The sequence below is a fragment of the Argopecten irradians genome, chromosome 7, assembly GCF_041381155.1.
Source record: "Argopecten irradians isolate NY chromosome 7, Ai_NY, whole genome shotgun sequence".
NCBI lineage: Eukaryota > Metazoa > Mollusca > Bivalvia > Pectinida > Pectinidae > Argopecten > Argopecten irradians.
Genome location: NC_091140.1, coordinates 26,347,792 through 26,366,689, shown reverse-complemented (window position 1 = coordinate 26,366,689; position 18,898 = coordinate 26,347,792). Strand labels below are relative to the sequence as shown.

Below are 18,898 nucleotides of genomic sequence, written 5' to 3'. Positions count from 1 at the left end.
AAAAAATGTTCCCCGTCAAGTTTTCTAATATTCTTGCTAGACCGACTAGAATCAGAAGAATTATACCAATCCATCATTCAAATTCAAATTATATGATAACAGTGAAGCGATGGAACCAACGAATTCATTTCGCAATAAGCATATTTCGTGATACCCGCATTACATACATCTTATTGGAACCTTGACGGGGAATGATATTTACTACATTATAACCATGAATTTGATGTAAGCGTGTTCGTATTTTATGCTTTTCTGTTGTTTTTGCATTTTTTTGTTGTTGTAATATTGTTCTCTAATTGTGTGTTTTTATGTCTGTTAATATACAATGAAATTACATGTAATACAAAATAATTTTAAAAACTTCGAAAATTGATACATGTATGTGTCTTTTATATTATATGCCATTAATTATAAAAAAAATGTTTTATCATAGTTTACATACAGAAAGTTCATTTTAACAAGATCTTTAAGGGTAATAGTCGTTTTTCGTTGTTCCGCAGAACTGGATTAATATAATCAGCCGATTTAAGATTAATTTCTATGTAACCTGGTAGGTACCGAGTATTTGAAAATCAATATTTAAGAGAATATAAACAGTAGTTTGATTTATGAAGGCATAAATATTTTTCACCTTGTCAGACATTTATTTTGAAATTATAAAATAAAATGCTTCAAAATTGAAGAAGTGCTTACAATAGTCAACACATGATCAGCGGTCACAGAAAATTTCAATAATGCAGTTTTTTTAGCTTCACATATGAACAATGTTTATTTTAAAATTATTTTGAAGAAACATGTTTAAAATACAACTTATTATTATAAATGAAATGAGATATTACGGTTTAAAAACTAATTTAGTGTTTATTAGCGAATAGTCAAAGTACAAGTCTGAATTCTGAATAATATAATTAACATGGAATTGTGACGTTGATAGACGGATTATGTATATTGCAATCCACTATAAAAAATATTGTACTTAACAGCACTAGGCTTGCCGACTGTACAACGCTTGCATTCTCCCTATCTACATGTACATGAAATTGCTATAGGTCGATTTCAAGATACCAAATCAATGTGGGTGACGTACAGGTTATCGTTGGTTAGTCCCACATTCCACATATTTTAATGTAGTTTTTTCGACGTCACTCTCACCGAACGTATTGGTCGTACAATTGTGAATAAATCTTTTGATGGACGCCCTAAGAAAGTGGGATTATTCTATTTTATAATAAATGCTGTGCGTATATTGTTCTTCAGTGTATGATTATATATTGGTCTTTGTGAAGTATGTGCCTATGATCATTAAGTAAATGTAAATTCAAAGTTATTCAGTAAAAGGGATCTTGCAAAGATCATGGTTCGTAATAAGAATTCACTCTCGGATTTATCGAAAAAAAAATTTTGGTCTAAATACTAGTATTTATTATAATGAATAATATTGGTTTTGGCGATAATTAATAGGTCATTCCAGATACATATAGTATATATGCATTTTTTATTTTATTTCAATCAGATGATGGTCCAACATATCACCCACCTCCAGGGGATCCGACACTTCTTCGTTCAGATTTACAGTCTGAACTGGAGAAGGTGCATCCGTATCTTCGTGAACAAGGTAAACAACATATAACATAGTACCGCATGTCATTTCTGGAGTGAATATGACAAGACGACATCCTCAATACATAAATAGTGTTTAGCTCTCGTTGTGAGGCCGCCTCCGATCAAGTTTTTCTTTTAATTCAATACTTTCAAAAATTCAATAAATCATGTTAATAACAATATATTTTCCTTTCACAGGAGGGATTTAACACAATTTTCCCTTTATGATTATTTTGATTTTAAACACAAACACCACTGTCATTTTATTACAGTTATGTTCAGCATTTACACTTTTATACATCTCAATCATTCTCATATGAAATGATTAATTATATACTTATTTTCAGCAAAAGAATTTTCATTATAATGTATATCTCAGATGATACAGAACTTATATACAAATAAGCAAAGGGGAGGCGACTTCGTTTCACACACTCTAATATTAAATAACAAAGTATATACATAAACTTTATACCTTTAAATTATATGTGCCATAAATGGGCAAAAAATTTGACTTGTTATCTCTTCTTCAGTAATATATACAAATAAGCAAAGGGGAGGCAACTTCAAATAAACTGTGAAAATCATTCAAATGGATAGACAATATGTATAATGCCTTATAAATATAAGTTGCGATGCAGCATGTATAAATGTGACTAGGAATTATAGACCACAACTTTGATTCAAAGTCTGGCCATATATTCTCATTTCACTGCACTGTAGGTGTAAATCTAATTAATTTTGGCAGTACTGCCAAATTCTCATTCTCATGGTGAATAAAATATTAAAAGCACAACTTGATTCATGAGTATGGAAATTATTTTTTACACAATCAAATAAGAAGTTGTAAGGATACGTTGATTATCTAGTATAACTCAAAAGCATTTCAAAAATTACATTGACACCAATGGGAGCGTACTCTCGTACACTGTTGCTAAATGAGTGAAAAATATTGAAACAGATTATAAATCACAGTTTCTTGTTGTAGTTTTCGGTATCTTGAAATTATTATTTACTTTTCCCTACCTACTTTGTCCTATTTTTATGTCCATTTAAATGTGATTGTGACCATGTTGGAAATTGCATTTTTCAATAATTATCAGTGGAGTTACTTAGCATGCTTTTCTCTGCATCAATATATCAAGTGTTTCGACGTCAAAACATTTATTGTTATAAAGATTATGATGAATTATGTTTAACAATATTGCTTTGGCAATAAACAGTTAAAAACATGGCTGGCTTTGAGATTCCCATAATTTGTTATCAGTAAAGCTTTACGCATACTTCCTAATTGAAATTCTCCCATTTTGTCATTATTTGTCAATTATAATGTCAATACTTAAACTGATTCATAAATTGGCTTTGTTTTTCATATACTTGAATAAACTTCTTTGACTAAGGTTGCGAAATAAAATGAAACACAAATTATTTCAGACGGTTACCAACAGATACACTCTAGAGAATTTGACTACAAGAATCCGCTTCAAAATGAACATAATCTACAACCGCGGCCGCTTCCGGGACCATTTCAACAGGATGAGGTTAAGGAAGCACTTCCTCTCCCCTGGGAACAGTCTAAGTCAAATGAGGGAATCTCACAACCAGCGACGCCGTTGACAGATGAGGGAACCTCACAACCAGCTAAGCCGTTGCCAGATAAGGGAACCTGTCAGCCAGCTAAGCCGTTGACTGATGAGGGAACCTGTCAGCCAGCTAAGCCGTTGACAGATGAGGGAACTTCTCAGCCAGCGACGCCTTTGCTAGATAAGGGAACCTCAGAACAACCGACGCCTTTGACAGAATCTTCACCAAGCTCTGATGACGAAGAAGGTATTATGATTGATCAACCTTTGCGGAAGGTCTAATATCTCCACTTTGAATGATCTGGTGCTATCGAAATCTACCCTGTCAAATGTTTTCTATACGTAACTTATTCTTTATAGCACGCATGAATGATCACGCAAAAGTTTAAGGGGGTGGGTGAATGATGATGTTTTAACGATGAATATTGTATATATGGTAAATACATTATTTATAAACTATTTGGCTTTTACAGAACCAAACCCAAACGGACGATGGAAGAGAAAACAAAAGGGAGAGCGTCTCTATCCAACGTTACCTGTATGTAGCCTGTATTTAGTCCATGTGACCACAACGTAAAGCTGACAATGCAAGTTAAAAAATGTACATTTGAGATTAAAAAAAATAATGAAGTTTTTTTCTTCAAAATTTGTTTCTGAGACAGCCCATTGCGTTTCTAAGGACGGGCAGACGCCATTTTGTTTTAACTCTGCTTGGATACGAGACGCCTGCCGACCCCTATATAAAGCGTGTGAATCGACATACGTGCGCTCAGTCATGTACATATACACCTAGCAGCTATCCACTGTTTATCGCCTACTAATACATAAACAAAACCCCTTACCTGTAAATATGTGCAGGGCTTGTTTTAGCAAGTAAACATGTCAACTCTTCTAAGCTGTCATTTAGATGTTTCACAAATTTAACTTTCCACACAAATGAATAAAAATCCTGATAATAATCCGTCCACATATCTTCACGCATACTATCGTACCCGATGTACTCGACTGGCCACTTGCACGTGACCACCTGTCCCGAACAAGGGACGCTTCCATATATAAACTACCAAAGGCACACACGTGTACATGTGCGTGTAATATCTAATGTCTATTGAAGTGTTTTATTAGCTCGTATTTGACATATTTTGGGATCTAGCTGACAATATTACTTCAATGAAACCTTGTCAGGTGAGTGCAGTATTTATTTTTAGTTTGACAGTGTATATCTCCTATTAGAATTTCCGTGTTTGTTTACGTTATAATCAAAATGGATCTCGCACGTGGAAAGAAGGTATGAATTCATTCATTACTTTTAATTTAACTGTATAGAACTTTACATGGTTCTTAAAAACTTTATTTGAGAAAACATTGAAAGTAATAACCATTGTTTTATAATTACGTCTTAGGTATACAGTGCAGTAGATCTAGAGCCGGTCAGGTGTTAGTTGTTACACCTTGAACAGCAAGCGTTCGACTGATTGCACGTGTGTGAGGTTCACGCTTTATATAGGGGTCGGTACCCGGTGTTGTATCCAAGCAGAGTTAAAACGAAATGGCGACTGCCCGTCCTTAGAAACGCAAGGGGTTGTCTCAGAAACGAATTTTGAAAAAAAAATTAATTCTCAGATGTATACTTTTTAACTTGTATTGTCAGCTTTAAGTAGACCATTTGTTCGCATTGTAACTTTTTTAATGTAAAATGTACCTGTTTAATATCGCTTGATGATATTATCAGTCCGGGTTTTTTTATTTAGACTAGATGTATTTTATATTGTTACGAAATCTTACATATTCTTAAACCAGTTAGATAATCATTAACATTTTGTGAATAATATAAATGAAGACTGCTATTTAACTACTTTAAGGCCGTGCCAATAAGCATCAAGCTTTAGGTGGAAAGTGAAAAAAAATAGAAATTCAAAATATATACTTTAAAGTAACCCCCTTTGGCTAAGAAACAAATTCCAAAAAGAAATAAGTTGTTTGGAAGGCCATTTTTACTGATTGGCATGGAAATGTGGTTGCCATGGCAACAAGGTCTCATAATTGGAAAAATATTGAAAAAGAAGGATATTTGTATGGAAAATTCAAGCATTTATAAAAATGACATTTGTATGAAAACAATATATTTTCATAATATGAAGTATATTTGATTTAAAAAAAATATCAAAAAACAATCCAAAATTATAGGATGGTTGCTATGGTAACGGTAAATAGCCACATCCCTGACTTCCCAAAATTGACGAAAAATGTGTACTTTTTGTTGAAAAATTATGGAAAATCCGTACATCTGCCATGCAATTTATATTACTGAGGATCATTAATGGATGTTTAAGTAATGAAAGAAAAAAAAAATTGGGTAGAAAAATTAATTTGTTTTCTTATTGGATGACTGAAATTAGGTCATTTTTACACTTTTTTACTAGAAAAATAGGGTCATTTCTGTTTGTTATTCTTTCAATATTGTATTTGTTTCATTCAAAAAATAAATATCACTGCTTGAAGCTTATTGAGTATGCTTAAAATTAATTAATTATATATAAAGTGAAATTTTAGGACCATTTGTCATTGAAAATGTCCCTAGCAACATTATTTTTCCCTTAGCAACAGCTTATCATTTCTTATATTTCTACTGCCTCCTCTTTCAAATAGAAATAATTATATTGTCACTATAATATCTGAACTGTGACATTACTTGACACCAAAATTACAGTTAATTCCTATATGTAAATGGATTTGAGGGAAAGGGCAGATATAGAGACAAAACTGCATCAATAGAAATTCTTTTGTCAACTTTTATTCAGCTTATATAAATAAAAAAAAATCATCACACTATAAACATATGCCCTCATCAATCATCACACTATAAACTTGTGCCCTCATCAGTCATCAAACTATAAACATATGCCCTCATCAGTCGTCTCAATATAAACTTATGCCCTTATCAGTCATCAAACTGTAAACTTATGCCCTCATCAGTCATCACACTATAAATTTATGCCCTCATCAGTCATCAAACTGTAAACTTATGCCCTCATCAATCATCACACTGTAAACTTATGCCCTCATCAGTCATCAAACTGTAAACTTATGCCCTCATCAATCATCACCCTGTAAACATATGCCCTAAGCAGTCATCACACTATAATCTTATGCCCTCATCATTACTGAGACATCAGTCATCAGAGTGTAAATGTATGCCCTCATCACTTTTGCTTTTCATCCGTCATAATTACTTGACTGTAAACATACACTTATTACATCAGTCACCACACTATAAACTTGAATGTCATCATTCAACATACCCTCACCAGACTGAAATATCTTTATTAAACATGCTTTCACAACATTTGATGTCCTCACTAAAAAATAAACTAAAATGTTATGTCCATATGGCTTGATAACAGATCTCTGTAGACTCATTTTGTGAATGTATCTGTTCCAAACTGAAATTACAACCAACACACTTAATTAATTTCTCTGAATTAATAAGCTTCACTTTGATCTTTTGATATCATACACTTCACCAAACTGTGATGGTCAGTTCACAACTAAGAGTCTGCATAGTGGTTAAGATGTCCCGACATCTTACCACAAGCCCTCCACCTCTTGGATGCGGGTTCGAATCCCATGTGGGGCAGTTGCCAACTTGCCAGGTACTGACTGCTGGTTGGTGTTTTTTTCTCCAGGTAGGCGGCTTTCCTCCACCAACAAACCTTGCACGTCCTTACACGACTCTGGCTATCAAAAGGACGTTAAACTAATATTAAGAGTATCCAGCTTCATGTCAATTGTTTGGTGAAAGTACGAGTGATAAAATGTCTGCTAGACAGAACTCCATGTATTTTAAGTATAGAACAAGCGCCTTCGATGGTATGTACAATTACTATGGGTCTCGCAGTTTCGCACTGGTATTTTGTGGAACTATCTTAACTTGGTACACCTTGACAATTGGTCCAGAATACCTGATCCACTGAGTCTTTTAATGCATATGTCATTCTAGAAGTTAAAATGGAAAAAAAAATATTTAAAATTTACTACTAATTGATCTCTAAAACATAATGTACGTTTGCAAAATTAAGTGATACAGATAATATTGTCATAGGCAGCACAAGTTTCAGAGTCCATATTTTAACAAATTAAGCTTCATAGAATCAGAATTAGAGACAGAAAAGTTTGTACGGATGGTCAGAGGGACACTACATTAAAAACACACACACTATGTACACATTAAATGATATGAATTGCAGTAAAACACCCGATGATTCAATTCATCCGTGTTTTACTGTTCAAGAAAAATTGACACTTAAGTTATACAGAATGTACCGACTGTTTCCAGGTTGGTGTTTTACACACATATTGGTTTAAGCACTGAGGTGTCAGTCTTTTGTACATGTATCGTTATCTTAAATATTCAAAATGTCATAATATGAAATATTCTTGTTTAAAGAACAATCAGTAACCTATATTGCTAGTATTAGAGTACATGAAATCATTTCTGTTTTGTCTGACTATATAAAAAAATAATTTTATATACCGGTATGTAAATGTTTCTACACAATACATGATATAGTGCATTTATATAGAGTCTACATAAGAAATAATTCCTGTACCACTAAAGAATTACAGTAAAAAATAGCTGTACAGCACTAAAAGGACGTACAGAAACTGAGAAACAGAAAAGGAACATCCAACATTCATTCATTCAAGATTTAATAAGTTAAGTTAAGTTTTTTAAGTTAAGTTAAGTTTATTTTCCAGTACAGGATTGAGGTCCTCTACACTGGACTCATAATCATACAATAAATACATACATGATACAGTATATAATGTACATGTAGCATTGCAGGTAATAATCTATAAAGTTTCGTTAGTTAAGTTTTTAAGAAATGTTCGATTTCCATGTTGATAATTTCAAGGTGTTCATGTTTATATTGTTAACACAGTTCATAATGACAACTCTGCTCTATAATTATAGAGTAGGTCTTGGTTTTCCCAGAATTTGTCTAAATTATTTTTAAAACAGTTTATATTAGGTGATGATATAACAGATTCTGGAAGAGAGTTCCAAATTCTGACAGTTCGCACAGTAAAATAGTTTTTCCTCAATGTTGATGTTGAATGTTGGGGGTAAAGTTTTTTGAGTTTCCTCTAGCACTATGTTTGGGGGCCACATCTGACCATAAGCTTATACAGTGACAGCAGTCTTTATCATATAATCCAGAAATCATTTTGAACACCTCAATCATGTCCCCACGCATACGCCGGCATGATAGACTGGGCAATTTCAGTTTTTTCAGCCTTTCCTCGTATGGCAATTTCTGTAGTCCGGGCAGGCATCTGGTGGCCCGTCGTTGAACACTTTCTATCAGGTCGATTTCCTTGTTTTTGTATGGATACCAGATTGAACTTGCGTAATCTAGCTGGGACCTGACAAGTGATTTGTATAATGGTATAAATAACTTTGTGTCCATAAAATAAAATGTTCTACGTAACATACCAAACATTGAATTGGCTTTTTTTACTTTGTTGCTGATATGGTTTTCAAAGCTTAAATCTGATGCTATAGTTACTCCAATATCTTTCTCACTTGTTGTAGTCAGCAGTTGTTTATTCATTAAGTTGTAATGGTGGTTTGTATTTGTAGACTTTCCAATATGCATATGTTTACATTTGTCCGGGTGCATTTTTAATAACCAATCTTCACTCCATTTGCTCATGGTATCCAAATCGTTTTGCAGAATTTTCCTATCTTCTTCGTTGGAAATTACTTTGAAAATTTTTGTGTCGTCTGCAAAAAGATATATCTCGGAGTCTACTAGATTAGGGAGCTCATTAATGAAGATGACAAAGAGAAGTGGTCCGAGCACTGAACCTTGTGGTATTCCAGAAGTGACTTTTGTCCACTCTGAATCTTCCCCGTTAACTGTGACTTTTTGATGCCTTCCTGTAAGAAAGTTTGAAATCCAAGTGATAAGTTGACTTGAGAAGTTATACGCGCCTAGTTTATTGAGGAGACGTTGGTGAGGGACCGTGTCGAAGGCCTTCTTGTAATCCATGTATATGCAATCAATAGCATGACCATTGTCCAGTGCATGTGTCCATTTATCTAAAACTTCAAGTAGTTGTAGAGAAGTAGACCTTCCGGATATGAAGCCGTACTGTTTTGTAGAAAAATACTTGTTGGTCCTCATGTGTTTCGTTATGTGCTCCCTTATTATGGTTTCCAGTATTTTACATACAACTGAGGTTAGACTGACCGGGCGGTAATTTCCAGCTTCACATCTGTCACACATTTTTGTATATGGCGCAGACTCTAGCATTTTTCCAATCAAGTGGTAGATCTCCGGTGGTCAGTGACTGATTGAACAGGATTGTTAGTGGTATGCTTATAGAATTTGCTGTGTTTTTCAAGTAGTGAGGGTGAAGTTCATCCAGTCCGGGTGATTTCTCTGTTTTAAGTTTTGAAAGATAGTTGTGTACTTGCTGTCTGTTGATTTGGAGAGGTATCATGTCCTCAGTTACTGTTATGTTTCTAATTCTAGGTATATCTTCGCTTTGCTCAGTTACAAATACTTGACTGAAAAATGTTGCTAGCACATCCGCCTTTTGTTTATCCTGTGAAACCTTAAGAGAGCTCCTGTCATCTGGTATGCTATATATAAATCTCCCACACCAGCTTTCACTTTTGATTTAGAATTAATGTATCTCCATATGGCCTTGGGATTTGATTTTGCTTTATTTGCCAGGTTGTACTCAAATTCTTTCCTAAGTTTCCGGGTGGCATTTCTTACTTTGTTTCTTATCTTGTTGTAGTCCTTCCTTATTTCAGGGTCTTTACTTGTGAAAGCCTTCGTAGAGAGTGAGTTTTTTTTCCTGATTAGTTCTAAAGTATGCTTGTCTGCTGGAAAGCTGTTGATATTACTGCAACCTATCCTGAAGGATTTTGTTGGAACAAATTTGTCCTCAATTTCCTTTAAGATGTTTTTAAATATTATCCAGTTCTCATTAACACTGTTTCCTTCATTCAAAATATCTTCCCATTGTAGCTCTCTTATTTCTCTGTTTATTTCCGGGTAGTTTGCTTTATTGTAGCATTTCTTAATTTTTGTCTGGGTGACTGTGTTAACTTTACACTCTACAAAGAAAGAAAGAACGCAGTGATCACTTTTCCCTAGTGGACTGAGATATTCGATGCTTGAGATGCTATTATCTTCTTTAGTTAATACAAGATCTAATATATGGGGATTATCATTACCCCGCCATCTTGTTGGCTGATCCACGTGCTGTGAGAAGAAGTTATCTTGAAGTTTTTGTAGAAATTTGTATTCCTGAGATTCTGTGCTATTGCCTCTTGTGTTCCACAGGTTCCAGTTGATATTAGGGTAATTAAAGTCTCCCATTATCAATATGTCCGTGTATCCTTTACTTGAAACTTCATCTAAGAGTAATTGTAGATTGTTGTTATTCTCTATTGTGCCGGAGTCTGATCTATAAACAAGACCAATTAGTAATTTCCTGCTGTTATTCAGCATAATTTCTACAAAGAGGTTTTCCTGGAAGTTGGTTTCCAAGTTTCTAAGTTACTTATACTTTCTAAATATTGCCTGTTTTTATGTATATTTATAATAACTTATACACCTAGATTATTCTAGATAGTATAAAAATAGTCAGTTTCTTCAAAATTTTTATCAATTTATCTTTACCTTTTGGTCATGATCAGTGATGGATCCAGAAGGGTTGAAAAAGTTTTGACAATCATGCGACCGCCCCCCTCCACCCACCCCCATCCCCACCGGACTTGTCTTTGATTCTGCCACTGGTTAATGTACTCTCATCAAACTATATATAGCTATAAGGTTATGTTATGAAAATAAGTATTTCAATTAAGTACAACATACAACTGTTAGGCCTACTAACAAGAATGGCACCGGCAGTAGAATAGAAAATATGAAGTGATTTTTGTTGGAATTCATTCCATTTCTGTCTCATTACAACATTTACATAATAAAAAAACTTACCAAAAGTAATCTTGTCACTTCTCCATTCCTCCACACATATTAAGGCCAAAAACATAGTTAACAGCAAATTTATGCAGGCTTGAAAACATGCTGTTCTGTAAATAGATCGCCTTTTGTTGTTTCATGAATGGAGAGTTCCAGGCAAGGGAGGTAATTATATACTCAATCACTGGCAAGGGAGATAATCCAAATGCTAAATTATGCCAAATTTCAGGAAATTCACAGGAAAAGTATATAATTTATTCTTTCAATTTCATTTTTCTACCCAATTTTATTATTGATTATTTTTAACCAGTTAATGCTTATTGTTTTAGAATAAATAACATTATCAAGCAATGTATGGATTTTGAGAAATATTTCATTACTTTTAGCAACATTTCAACATATTTTAACTAATATTTTGGGGGTTTCCGGCCTCTTGGATCTAAAGAAAATTATGAAAACATATTTTTTGTTATTTTTTTCATACTCCTATAAGGATTTAATCAATTTAAAATGTTGTGCATTATGAAACATGGCATAAATTTTAAGAAGTTTCGTTATTTTTAGATTAATGCATTTTTTCACATATATAATTGTATATACCCCCGGTTGCCATGAATACACAAAAAAAATTTTCATATCAACCAACTTTTTATAATTAGTTCTTTATATGTAAAAAATAAACAAACAATCATCAACTTCTGTGATTTTCACACTTTTCACTAATATAGTGTACGATGCTCGATGCTTATTGGCACGGTCTCTTAACTACTTTAAGTTATTTCTTATCAGCAGGGTGAAGACAATCTGGGTACTTTAAATTCCTCTGGTTTACATGAAAAGTGAGTATTTTGGCTACGCTTTTACATAAATTTTACACTGACCCTATAATATTTACTTAAAAGCCTATTACGAAAAATCTATAAATGATATACAGTGTAATATAATTTATTACATAACCCGCCTGATATTCGGTGATTTTGCCCGTGTGATATTTTTGCGTATGTCACTAGTGTAATATGACCTGGAGCAATTTTTATTGGCTGGAAATTCATTGTGACGTCAGACAGAAACAATAAAATGACGTCAGGAAAAATGACGAGACGTCAGGATTACGCGGACGGCGGGACAAAATGGCGGCCTTTGCTGGACTTTCGGAATACATTTTTACGTGAAATTCTTTGTTATGTAGGTATTTGGAGTTATGTGATAAAAAGTATCTTAAAGTATTCATATCGTATGAGATTTTATGAAACTCGTCTCGAAGTTTTAATTTTTGCTCGCAAAGGCTCGCAAAAATAAAAACTTCTTAGACTCGTTTCATAAAATCACATATGAAATGAACACTCATGTAAGATCCCATATATAATATTATGTAATACAATATGATATTATGTAATGTTATACAAATATCGACCTGTTTTCAGGTGGATACGGTGATTTATCAACTCGAGGAAGTGATATTACCCGAGGCCGAAGGCCGAGGGTTATATCACTTTCGAGAGTTGATAAATCACCGTATCCACCTGAAAACAGGGGTAAATATCTGTTTAAGTATATGGCATTTAATAATGTAAACCATTTGACTACATGTAGATGTACATGTATTTCCTCTTCATGATATTGAGCAACCCCTCTTCCCGATTCTCAATAGTTTTGTTGAATAATTTTGAAGATAAAAATGAAGGTTAATAAAATAGAGAAAACACCATCTAATACATTTTATTTATTATTTTAAAAAATCTGACAAAAATGTACACGCAGATATTGGCAGGGTTACATTGATTCCAGTTAACATGCGGCTCCCCGACACATCTCGCTGAATGATGCCGTCACAATAGATATTTGACGTCAATGAAATTCCCTTTACGCTATATTTGGGTACGACCTGGACCCATTGGAATCTTATACAATCGTGATTGTGACGTCTTTTTACATAACGTCATAATGCAAGATTTCTATATTTGGATACGACCTGGGGGTTTTCGAATCTTATATCAACCTGGGATGACGTCACAATGCATAGTTCGAAATTTTCTTGTGGATATCGTGTTGTATCGTGGCGGGAAAGTGTAGTTTCAGCCAATCAGTAGCGAGCAAAACACACAGCCATATAATAAAATATGATATAATATATAGAGAGTATTGAATGTTGATAAAATCCGATGTTAACACCCCTACCGAGGGCTGTAGCTGGTCATATGTCATATGCTTTTATCATGATTTATCCTGTTTATCATACACTCCAACTTTGAAATCTAATTGGTTAAATATTTCAATAACACTAGGAAATTATATAAGATATATCTTATTACGTCTGCAAAGTGTATGCGAAATCAAAACGGATTGCAACAAGACGGCACGGACGTAATACTGACTCACATTTTACCCCTTCCCTCCACCAACAACCCCCGATCCCCCACCCTCAAACCCTACCGACACTCCATGTCTCATAGCTAAACATCAATCAAATATATCAGATATACTCTGATTTTCCGTTATTCTCATTGGCTAATACAAGGTCAAGTGACGTTAAATATATAGCATATTGACTCGATGTTTCCATTTTTAGAAACACCGAGTCAATAAGTCAAACTTCATTGTCCAAACGTTGCATTCTTCAGGATGGCGTTCTTTGGTCAATGCTAATGCTGTCAATTGTAATCAATATACACATAGGGATTAATTTTGATATTTGTTAAAGAAATGACATCTCTAATATAGAAATTAAAGACTTTTTCGTCGGTTCATAGGTATCACCCTTGTAGAGTTCAAAACAATAACCTCAGGCTACGCCCTCGGTCAATATTTATTCTACTCGGGCAATAAACACCATATGGTCCTCAACAAAGGTTCATAATTGTTATGTATTGCACCAACGGCTTGTTATCGCGTTGTTGACATTTTCTGAATTTGAAATTTTCGCTATTTACAACTTCTAGTCTGGCAATGTAATCATTTTTGATGTATCTATCGGCGAATGAACGCAAACCATTTTTCAACTTTGGTGTCTTGGCCTAATAAGATGACATGTGTTGACCATCGGTGTGAAAAGAGCTGTACACGTCTATTCGGGAAACGAAGAGTTCGGAAAATCATGATACGATTTTTTGAACCGTTATATGCATTTCCCGACTGGCTGTGTGATATGGGTCACATGATTTTTGCTGTATACTACTAATTCTACCAGCATTTATTACTACGCATATGTTAAATGTTATTATTTCATAATATGTTATCATTGCTTTCAGTAAATCAATACATAACGAAGATAATACTGATGTTATGTTGCAGAAAACTTACGCCCCAGGGGGATTTGAACATCATATTTGATTTCCTTCTGCATCCAAGTACAAGACAGAAAAACCAGCGCACAAACATCAGACTGCTTTGTTTAGTGAATAATAAGGGTCACAAAGTCAAGCTTGAGTCATCAGTATCAAAAATCAGGTTGGTTCTAAACGTAAATACGCAACTATGCAAATATTCCGTCTTTACTCAAAGAATTATTTTCTTTGCAGGTGGGTATTTATTACATTTTCATAATATTATGAATGCAAATTACGTCTCTCCCCCTAAAAATATACATTATATAAATAAACGTATATATAACATAAAATATCTGTACAAATGTACTACGAAAATACAGAATAGATTATCAACAAGGTTCATCAATTTCCTGCTTGGATTTCTTATTTTATGAAAAGAAATGCTTCTGTTTTGCTTTGACCAAATGTACTCTCATAAATACACCATCTGTATCATGTTGTAGCCGTTGGTTATTTAGTGATTTTTTTGTGTTTTTTTGCTTTTTCTTCGAATATCTCAATACGATAACACTACTAAAATTATTAAACGGGTCAATCTTAATTTCTAATTATCTCGTGGTCCATCATTATATGTGTTCACTTTTGAGAAATATTAGAAATGTTGGGTCTCATGAATGTCAATGGTTGACGCTGTGAAGTAAAGCGGAAAAAGCAAAGAAGGCATTTATCGTTGATCTGGCGATTATCACTGCACAACCAAATGCCATTTGGATCTCTGTTTAGGAAAGGTCCAAGATGTGAAGGATATCGAAGATGTATCGGAAACGCAATGATTCCGAAAGAATGGCTAGCAAATGGAAACAAATTTCAGTACATATACGAATTCAGTCCAGACGGTAAATCATGGGTACCTGAATACTGGCATGATACGTGTAGAGATGTTCGTCACCGATTACTGAGCTTTACAGATGAAGGTAATTACTGCACCAGGAATGAATCTTGCTTTCATGAATCAATATATATATATGATATGACTGAAGGCAAGACCTTAAAGGGCGCAGCCAGATATTTCAGTAACCTTTAATTATGCAGTTAAAAAGTTAAAAGTTAAAAAGAACATTTTGAGGATAACGTTCGTCGGATCATGAAAGCGTTTGAACCGCTTGATTATATAATGAGCTGACTTCAAAATATCGCATTCACGCTGATGGGATTTTTTTGACAGTGGGTAAACAATGGCGGTCGCAAACCGAAGCTGTCAGTGTGTAGGATTGAAATTTGAAGATTGAGTTTTTTCTTATATTTTCATGTATTTGTTACCCTAGAAGTGCTCCGCCCTCATAATAGATGTGTATATACGTCTCTGTCTGAAGGTGTTGAAATAAGATCTCAAAAATATTCTCTAGAAAACTTAATGCAGTAAATACTCAAAGAAATAGACTTTTCAAAAATGTTGGTTGCCATTGTAGTCAGGACACTATCAAGGAATGACAGACACAATGTTTATTTAAATAGCATTTGGTTGCATGGTTACCAATTGAAATGACATAATGATCACAAACTACAGTGTGTGTGGAACAATGGTGAGCATGTGATTTGGTTTTGATGGATGACAAATACAATGTGGTCGTGGTTTGCCACTGTCTAAATGAAGGATAACAACTTATAGATATAGTTCTATTATATCCTGTTTCAGAGATTAATGCTATTGACGTTGTCCCGAAACACAGTCCAAAAGTGAAGGTGTTGGATGGAGTCGCTTTGATCGATTCTAGGAATGCTTTTGTTAAGCTGTTTTCCTCTGGAATAGACAGGAGTGTTATACTTGACACTGTCGAGCCTATATGTACAGAGTACTATCCAAGTTTTCAGGATATGTACAGAGTACTATCCAAGTTTTCAGGAAGACGAAGAATTCACCATGACAGGATTCCTTGACCGTTACAGTGAGATACAGGACAATCTTTACAGTCGGTACTTTGATCCGCGAAACATCAGTGTGAGTATATCTTAATTTCATTTTTGATTTTTGTATGTTGCTTTTGTGAATTGTGATATACATTTTTGTAAGAAACATGAATTATAAGATAGTGTCAATCAACTTATTTTCATATGTTCTCGCCGAGCGAACCCCGCGGTTAACACTTGAGGTACTGTATTGTACTTGTAGAGTACACTCTGTCATGATGATTGATTTTCTCAAGAACCAATCACCCAGGAAATACGCGATATTTATTTGCACGCGACTTTAAGTTGGTTTACAGAATATCGGCGGAAATGTAAGTCCTTATCATTAACTGGATATAAACGTCATAAGTAAGAAAATGCATTAAGAATTAACTTTTTACAACAGAAACTCTTCTGTAATACTTTAAGTCAGCATTAGTGATACTGAAAAACAAATAACGTTTTTTATTCAAAACGAAGATTGATCACTATTTTGATGTGATTAGGAAAAAACTCGTATTGTCTGAACTATAGAAGTAATGAAAATGGGAAAATAACTAGGTATCACACTAAATTGTTATCCTGATCATTCCAACTAAAAGCAAAACAGAAACTACCCTAACCTGGCTGTAGAATATGAATATAAAGGAAAGGAAAATTATGTAGATGGCCACGGATACTATTTTGAATTACAGAAAGAGGAAAGCGTTGCCGGATATGCCAAAGTCCTGATATCTGACTTGGGAAATGGAATTGACTTCCTGAGGAAAGTGGCGACTTTAATGGATATCCTTGCTGAATATCTCCAGGAGAACCCCAAATGTTTAACGATAGAGCAGTACAAGGCTATAATTATCGCCATCACCCCACCTACCGATCGGGAGGAACAAAATGCCTTCTCTCAGCGGCTCAAACATCAAGACCAGAGGTAAAGCTGAAATTAAATCTTTTTATATTTACGATATATTTTGCAAAAACCAAAATGTATTGAACAAAATTATCATCTGCCTTTAAGATATTATCCATCGCCTTAAACTTATTTCTTTTAATTTTCACCATCACAAACTCTCATAAAAACATACACTATGTGAATATGGATGCACATATATGATGGTTCAGATCCATGAAAGCACCAATATACTATTGACATAGAGGCAAATGTCGCATGAAATATCAAACGTTTTGACGGAACCGCAACAGTCAACTTCATGGTTCAAGCTTTCGGGTATAATCGGAAAACCTAGTTGAGTTGCATCACGTGACCGACATCGGAACATCAATATAGATAGGAATCTCCCGAGTCGTATCACGTGGTCAATATCGGCAATACCCGTACAGATAGGAATAGATCGGAATAGTTCGGATACTTCCGAGCTATTTTAAATGTGTACACGTTAAAATAATAAATTGTTTAACATGCGAATACGAAATTTACAAAAGTCGGTAAATATCGAAAGTATAAAAGTTAGGGAGGCAAATAGTATACATGTAAGGTTGATATCTGCTGAATTTTGACACGCATTATCTTTCAAACATTTCAGAGATCGGTTCAGGAAACAATTGATTGGATTTTGCAAAGCGTCGATGGAAGTGTTACCTGCTGATGGGGCTTACTGGCTGTATTGTATACCTATGATAATTTTCTCTCCGGTCAGGAGCCTTTCACAGTGACCCCTTTTAATGTTGAAAGGCCGAATTGGGGGGATCATGGGATAGAGGACATCGTGGAGAAGACGAAACTAAAACTTTCAGGTGTAAGGTAATGGTACGATAGACATCCGATTTTGAGGTCTCGTATCTTAAAGTTGCTCCACCGCCGACAGAGCATAAATGATGTTAATCATTTGAACAATAATTGGTGTTTAATCGTGCATATATATGCCTAATTAACACAAAAAATAATATGAAATAATTTACTTCGCTTTTGGTGCATGCGCAATCAGTACTTCATTCCATATAGCATATCGTGTCACGGAATTTTTTCGGGATGCAATTAATTATTTTTCATATTTTTAACTTGAAGTAAAATTAGAAGCTCAAACTTTTCAATGGTGGTTATGGTGTAAAGTAAGTGACTATTGTAACTGGAGAAAAATACTAAATCGTCTGCTCCTGTTTTTTATAGTGAAAAAATACCATTTGTCAGCGGTGGAGCATCTTTCAATATATACATAGATTCCTAATTGAATGATCATCTTAATTGAGATTTTAATTTATACTCGCGAGCCATGACAAACAGAAAAAATCGAGACGAATTTCATAGCATCTCGTATGAATGTAACACATATTTTATCACATCCATTTCAAACTGCATTTCGAAGATTGTCAACATCAAAATCCATTGTAGGCAGTTATTTTGTCCCGACATCCTCAATATTCTGACGTCATTCTGTTGCTGCTGTCATGACGTCACGATAACGTTTTTGCTCGGCAGAGTCAATATATATTAAATGAGTATCATACATGTATCCATAAATATTGCACATGTGACCATGGG

General features: G+C 34.3%; 2 protein-coding genes across 5 annotated transcripts in view; both read left to right on the top strand.

Annotated features, from left to right (window-relative positions):
• LOC138327111 (uncharacterized) overlaps positions 1–17,333 on the top strand; it is a 29,658-nt gene extending 12,325 nt beyond the window's left edge. The window contains exons 6-13 of the mRNA XM_069273095.1: positions 1,514–1,615; positions 3,037–3,432; positions 3,659–3,723; positions 11,981–12,027; positions 14,480–14,635; positions 15,238–15,428; positions 16,151–16,338; positions 17,097–17,333. Coding sequence (XP_069129196.1) covers positions 1,514–1,615; positions 3,037–3,432; positions 3,659–3,723; positions 11,981–12,027; positions 14,480–14,635; positions 15,238–15,428; positions 16,151–16,338; positions 17,097–17,333 — 1,382 coding nt within the window. The remainder of the gene's footprint in view (positions 1–1,513; positions 1,616–3,036; positions 3,433–3,658; positions 3,724–11,980; positions 12,028–14,479; positions 14,636–15,237; positions 15,429–16,150; positions 16,339–17,096) is intronic.
• LOC138327991 (E3 ubiquitin-protein ligase rnf213-alpha-like) overlaps positions 16,328–18,898 on the top strand; it is a 114,954-nt gene continuing 112,383 nt past the window's right edge. For all 4 annotated transcript variants that reach the window (XM_069274538.1, XM_069274539.1, XM_069274537.1 and 1 more), the window contains exons 1-3: positions 16,328–16,453; positions 17,097–17,329; positions 17,943–18,160. The gene's annotated coding sequence lies outside the window, so the exon portion shown is untranslated. The remainder of the gene's footprint in view (positions 16,454–17,096; positions 17,330–17,942; positions 18,161–18,898) is intronic.